Here is a 7400-nt window from a genome sequence, read left to right as displayed (position 1 = left end):
CTGGATTGGCCTAGCCAGTCTCCAGACCTTAATCCGATTGAAAATCTGTGGAGGAGCTGAAAGTTCGAGTTGCCAAATGTCAGCCACCAAACCTTAATGACTTGGAGAGGATCTGCCAAGAGGAGTGGGCCAAAATCCCTCCGGAGATGTGTGCAAAGCTGGTGGCCAACTACAGGAAACGTCTGACCTCTGTGATTGCCAACAAGGGTTTTGCCACCAAGTACTAAGGCATGTTTTGTGAAGTGGATCAAATACTTATTTCCCTCATGAACATGCAAATCAGTGCATAATTTGTTAGACATGCATTTTTTCTTTAATTTTTTGTTGCTATTCTGTCTCAGTGTTACAATACACCTACCATTTGATTTGTAGACTGATCATTTCTTTGTGAGTGGGCAAACATTCAAAATCAGCAGGGGATGAAATACTTATTTCCTTCACTGTATTTAAACTGGGGGCAGCCGAGTAAGAAGCCCTTATCTGGGCACTTGTTCTGGATAGTGGACTCAAAGCATTGAAAATACAGGGTTGGCATGATAGCCAGGCGACTACAATTTTCAGAATGAAAGGTCTGCAAAGCCAGCCTTTATGTGCTTTGCAGTACAGGTTCCTTTAGGCCTAAGGACCAAATGGACAGTCAGAAAACTAGTACTTGGAGAATGGGAACAACAATGGGTCTCTTTCCTTGGCCCAAAGGTGTTAGTTTCTAGTAGTTGGATTGCCCAATTGTGTATTTTTTATATGTTATCGAGAATCCACCTAAAGAACATGACACCATCATGCACAGCTAGGAATTCTGGAGCTATTTTCCAGCTAGAATCCCGAAGATTTTAGGCTCAATGTGGAAACTCTTCAAAGAGATATTGTCACTGCTCGCTGTCTGGCTGTCCAGCTAATTTAAAAACCTCAATTCCTGATCTGCATGCTTGTTTTTGGCCTGTGATATAAATCAGGTAGGTACATACTGGAATTCAGCCAGTTCAACGGGAACCAGCCAAATGTCAATTCGTTTGTAGCCCTCCCTGTTCAACAGAAGCTAACTGTCAGACCAGCTTCTGTCAAACAGTCCTGCTGGAAAACTAGCATTTAATCAGCCACTGCAGCGATGATCTGTGTATTCTGATGGGGGGGGGTCCCCACTCTCAGAAAGAATAGTAGAGCAGGGGTGATCCCAGCTTCTTCCACATCGCTTGTGGGGATGTGGGAATTCGAGGTTTTTTTTTGTTTAGCCCATCGGTTGAATAAAAAAAAAAAAAGGCCACCTGCAAGTTAATGTTACAACGTGCTAGTATGCACCTTAAAATGAAGCCCTCCAGTGGCGCACTATCACTGCTGACAAGGATTCCATCTTCGCGTGGTCTTCCTTCCGGGGTTCGCAGGCTCCGGCTGCATAAAAGGTTGAGTCGCGATAACGTAACTCCCGCGCATGCATGCGGGAGTCACATCTGCAGCACGGAGCTCTGAAGGTACGGCATTGGTATGCCATCCCTTCAGAAAGCATTAGCCGGTGATATCTTTGCCTGCTTCCTGTGTGAATATTTCCTAAACTATGCAAGTTTAGGAGATATTCGCTGTACCTACAGGTAAGTCATTATAGGCATACCTGTAGGTACAAGTTAAAAATTGGACCTTACTTCCACTTTAAAGGTAGTGTAGCTTTTTAATGAAGTTATCGGCCAGGTAACTAGCATTTTGCAGAAACTGGTCACCTGTGATGGCCTAAGAAATTTTTGGAGCATAGGTTTTTTTTAAACGTCAAGAAAAGTGTAAGTATTGTTTATTATGACAACACAGGAATATTTTCAATTGTGTCATGTTGACGATTCCCTGTAAAACACAACAGCCTCTAATATATAGATCTGGAATAAACATGGCACAAATCAAGTCAGCACTCCTAATCTGCATACTTGTTCTGGGTCAAAGTGTTGAAGCTGTGGGATCAGCCAATTAACGTTCAGAGAATGATCAATGATAACTTGTATTTTTCTCTCAACACTTTTCCTTTAAACAATAACAAAACTATAGGTTTATTATTATGGTTTATACAGCATAATATTTAGTTACATCACAGCAATGGTTCCATTAAAAAATAACAGTTACAGCAGAGAAAATCATGCTGCGAGTCTGATTATTATCCATGAAAACAGTTCATTCAGCACCATTACTAATTTCCATCAAGAGCAGAGTCTGCATTTTATGAAAATGTAGTCACACCTCGAGATGGTGATATTTCTGGGGTAAGTGCTTCAGACAAAACAGGAATTGTAGGTGGTGTTCATCTGGACTACTTACATCTACTAAATCTGAAGGATGATTCCATTTGCAGCGACTGGCTGTAAGGCTTTTTATTGAAGCTGGGATCTCACAAAGATTCACTAGCAAGAGTTTCAATACACAGAAAATCAGACCAGGTGCTTCTGATGATATAACCTCCATGGCTCCATCTGTTCCTTAAAAAGTCCCAGAAACCTGCAACCCTTTTGATTTCTTGTAGCAGAAGACCACCTGACCACAGCTTCATAGCAGGTACCGTTTTTTTTTTTTTTCACATTGCTTCTTTTGTCTGTTGTGGCTTCTCTGTCACCAATTTCAGATACTTCTGCCTGAGAGGAGGAAGTTCATTGTACATCTCGAAGCCTAATGGACTGTCGCTGGAAAGCTGTTTGAAGTACAAGAGATGCTTCCTGAGACCCTTAAAGGAGAGGAATACATGAACAAAATAAGTAAATGCAGACTCGAGGTTCATTTACTTGACTTGTGTAGCAGAGCAGATACAACAGAAGTGAGCGGGGAAAAAAAAGGTATTTTATACTCTGAATTTTCTGGTTGTAACTGAAAGTCAACACTTCCTAAATGGCAATGAATGAAAACACAAAACTAAGCATTCCTTAACCACTTCCTGCCTGGCCCATGTACATAAACGGCCAGATGGGAGCGGAGCAGGGGCGGGTGGCCAGTTATAAACGTCATCCCCGCTCCCTGCTTGTGCGTGCTCCCTGGGAGAATGCAGCACCACAATCTGGTGCCCGCTGTGTCCTCCGGACACAGCAAAACACCGATCGTTGTACGGGACCCTCTGTGTGAGGTCCTGATCATGTGATCACTGATTGGCCAATCAGTGATCACATGAAGAGTAGTAAGCAAGATGTCACTTGTGACATCATTGCTTGCTACGTGTGAAATCTGTGAATGATCACAGAGGTCACATGGTACAAGGCTATTCACAACAGCCTTGTACCATGTGACTATCTGTGACCAATCACAGCTCACACAGTATTTCTCAATGGTTGCAAGAATGCAACCAGAGAGAATGAGAAATGATTGCTTTTACAGCCTTTATGGGTGTAAAAGCAATCAGTTTAAAAAAAAAAAAAAAAATCTTCATCACCCCCCACAAGTGGTGACACTGTACTGCTAGGGTGAAAGCATGTAAAAAAACAAAACATAAATAATAATTAAAAAAAAAATAAAAATGTAAAAAAAAAAATTTTAAATTATATTTTTTGGTTATAAACTAATTTGGGGTTTTTTTCACTAAAAAGGATAACTGAATTTTTGCCAAGATTTATGATGAAATATTTATTTGCAAAATTTTATAAGAAAAACACTTTTTTTCTAAATTTTTAACTTTTTCATTTATATAGCAAAAAAAAAAATACAAATCCCAGTGGTGAATAAATACTACCAATATAAAGTTTTATCTGTCTCAAAAAAAAATGCTAAAAAATTCATATGGGTACAATAAATAAATGATATATATATATATAAAACACGGTATTTGTGAAACTATAAGAGATCCTACAGGGATTTATAATAAAGTGCCATATAGTTCAAATGGTGAAAAATAACCAATAGGTCACAGAATAGGACCCTTATTCAATGTGAAAAAAACAACAAACTTCCCAATACCAAAATTGGGTCATCATGAATTTAGGCCAAAATCTATTCTGCCACATGTCTTTGCTTAAAATCTATATATATGTAGTGAGCCTATATATAGATATATATATATATACATATACACACACACACATACATACACACACACAGTGAAAAATCCCCCAAAAAACACAAACAGAAAATGTCCAATCAGGTCCAATAAACCGCTGACAAAATCCCCCACATTAAAGGTGCTTCGCTATGCATGAGAAACTGCTGCTGTGTTGTGTGCGCACCAAACAAATCCTATGGTGGCTAAAATGCCCCCCTCACCTCCTTTCAATGACCCTATGGGCCAATGCGCTTTTCGGATCACACCAGGATCCTACGGTACAGATCTCCTGATTATCCGACCTCCGCATACAGCATAAGAATATTCCCCCTTTTATATATTATATATATTTTTATTGCACATTTTTTATTGATTTTTTTTATTGATTTGTTGTCACTGTATGAGTTGTGGATCAGCACTTGTCACTTTGTTATTTGATATATGATTATCCCAGTACTGGGATCCACCTTGTTTACATGTTTGGTGTGTGAATACTATCCCAATTTTGGGATTGGGAAGTTTGTTGTTTTTTTCACGTTGAATAAGGATCCTATTCTGTGAGCTATTGGTTATTTTTCACCATTTGCACTATATGGCACTTTATTATAGATCCCTGTAGGATCTCTTATAGTTTCACAAATACCGTGTTATATATATATATATAAATATAATTTATTTATTGTTTAGAGATAATTATTTAAGTATTTTTAGCGCTGCACCATAATATATATATTTTATGTTATTTGTTATTTTGGGTAAAGGGTTTGGGTGCTAGCAGCTTTGTCAGTGGGTTATATCCATTTAGCGCAGGAGGAATTACTACATATCTGCTATAGGGTGGCAGGAAAGCGGTTAAACAGTCACATCACTTAGTAAAAGCAGCACATATTACACATTGTTTGGCACACAATTAACCATTTGATTGCACCTAGCCGTTAACCCCTTCCCAGCCAGAGTCATTAGTACAGTGACGATATATAGTATTAGCACCGGTCACTCTATTAGTGTCACTAGCGATGTCAGGCAGTTCCCACTCAGTGTCACATTGCCCACCACACTGTCCCACAATAAATCACTGATCACCACCTTTACTAGTATAAAAAAAATAAAGTACGATTCCATTATATATACCATCATTTTAGTATTTTCATTTATTTAATACAAATTTTAAAAAACCCAGTGGTGATCAAATACCACCTAAAGAAAGCTCTATTTGTGTGAAAAGAAATTCATTTTGTTACAGTGTTGCATGACCGCGGAATTGAGTAGCGCAGTGCTGAATAGCAAAAATGCCCTGGTCATAAAGGGGCTAAAATCTTTCAGAGCTGAAGTGGTTAACAGACTTTCTACCCCTTTCCTGCACTACTAAATGCCATTGCCAGGTCATCTCCAGATTCCATACTTCCTGATCTACTAACCTAGAAATAATATGCTGCAAGCAAAATCAGACCTTCTGATACTTACATAAGACAGTGAACCAGAAGTTCCTGAATAGTATTTCAGTAAGGCAACTAGCATTTTAAAGAAGAGTTCAGCCATGTCAGCCCACGTATTTCCTGGGCACAAGCTTCATGAACACATTCACCAATGACTCTAGGGACTTTAAAAAGTTCAAGACAGGACATGATTGGCACATTTCTGGAAGTCTATTATGTTCTGTATCTCAAGATAGTAGAGCATTAACCTTCCTGGCGGTATTCCCGAGTGTAGCTCGCGGTTAATTATCGGTGCCAAACGCGGTAACCCCCGAGCTACACTCGGGAATACCATGCAGCATTGCTCCGGGATCCCTTCTGCACTTACCTTGTCCTTCGCTCCCGCGATGTCCCCCCTGCAGCGTCCCCGGCAATGTCCTCCGGCTGATACCAGCATCCACCTCCTGGGTTCTGGTCCCTGCGAGTGTCGGGACGTACGGGGGCCAGAACCAGTGGGAAATTAAAAAATTTTAAAAAGTAACATTCGCTAAATACACTAAAATTGCATAGTATAACATTACTGTATAAAACCATTTCACATACATTTTGTCCCAAGTGCTTTGTCCTGTGCCCTGCCTACATTTTTACCGTTCTTTCTGCCTGGAAACTGAGAAATGTCCATGGCGTCCAAAAAGTGTCCCTTTAGGTCAAAAGTGGTTTTAGACCAGCTAGAAAACAGTGATAGTAAATCAGAACCACTTGCAGAATTGAGTGATGATTCGTGAGGAAATTCGTCATCAGACACTGAAAACGATTTTGCAACTAAGATCAGTGATGTGCGAACTTGGCGCTATATTTCAAATTTCAGTGTTTTTGGTTTGATTATATTATTGTATTACATTTATTTTTATTATATTATTTTTATGATTACTTATTAAATTATAATTTATGATTTCGTGCTACAAATTTTATCATACCCGGGATGTTTACTAGACTCTTGTTCGGACAGATTTCAGTGAGTTATTCCTAAAAATTACAGGCTTACAATAAAAAAAATACATATTTCCATGCAAAAAAAATGTACCACTTTGAGCACAAAAATACTGACATAATCAGACCGCTAGGGAGGTTAATAAGGGCAAAGCTGTATGAGACATACCTCATCCACCAGTAGATTTGTCTTTCGAAGCATGCTCTTCCTAGCAGCATCAACTTCCTGCAAAACAATACAGTCAGGCTGGAAAACATTGCAAAAATATCATGCCAAATATCCTACATCAGTAATTAAGGCAGTGCAGCTTCCAGACCTATGTAACTGTCAATTAGGCAAATAGATCATTACAAATATATCCATGTAATGAATGCATGAATATATGTCAACACACTCGTGAGCTCCCTATTGTTCAGTGCCAAAAATGGACCATAAAAAGAAAAGTAATGTAATGTGACCAAATATCGCCAGGAGCGATCATACTCACCGACATGTCCGCTGGAACGCAGGCTCCAGACAGCTCAGGTGCAAGCATGTGGTCCAGATTCAGAAATGTGCAATTCTACACTAGGTAATACACTATGGCTTTGAGCTCTTTTTTTCCGTCTCTTACGGTCGAGATTCCCCTGTCTAACGAGGGCAGAATTGGTGGAGCATAACATTTTCATGACAAGAATGGTTGATATGTCCTGTTATTATAGCCTTCCTGGTTCTCACTGACCCCTTAGTGCTACAGTGTTGTCTGAATATACAACTGGATACACAGAAGTACATATCCTTTGGCAGGTAAAACAGCTCCCATATATGTATTTAGATGTTTGCCTGGAGTTCAACTCATTTATACCTGAGTTAACTATGAAGAATGAAGCAATGCTCATTAACACTCCTATAGCATTTATGATGTGTTTTTGTTGTGTTTTTGAAGTGCTGAAAAAGCTTCAAGAATGCTTGATAAATGCCCATGGAAGTTTTGTTTTTTTAGTGGCAAATTTGTAAAGGGGAA

The 7400-nt window shown here is 39.2% G+C and overlaps 1 protein-coding gene across 2 annotated transcripts in view; it reads right to left on the bottom strand.

Annotated features, from left to right (window-relative positions):
- Nucleotides 1–1760: 1760 nt before the first annotated feature.
- The window catches only part of RPAP1 (RNA polymerase II associated protein 1), a 111035-nt gene continuing 105395 nt past the window's right edge, over nt 1761–7400 (bottom strand). For both annotated transcript variants that reach the window (XM_089686921.1, XM_089686922.1), the window contains exons 24-25: nt 6566–6622; nt 1761–2692 (exon numbers count right to left, since the gene is read on the bottom strand). In XM_089686921.1, coding sequence (XP_089543047.1) covers nt 2546–2692; nt 6566–6622 — 204 coding nt within the window. In that variant the 3' untranslated portion in view covers nt 1761–2545. The remainder of the gene's footprint in view (nt 2693–6565; nt 6623–7400) is intronic.

The sequence above is a fragment of the Staurois parvus genome, unplaced genomic scaffold, assembly GCF_062004578.1.
Source record: "Staurois parvus isolate SC_StPar_1 unplaced genomic scaffold, SC_StPar_1.0 ptg000414l, whole genome shotgun sequence".
Classification (NCBI taxonomy): Eukaryota; Metazoa; Chordata; class Amphibia; order Anura; family Ranidae; genus Staurois; species Staurois parvus.
Note: the sequence above shows the minus strand (reverse complement) of the source record. Positions and strands in the feature narration are given on the sequence as shown.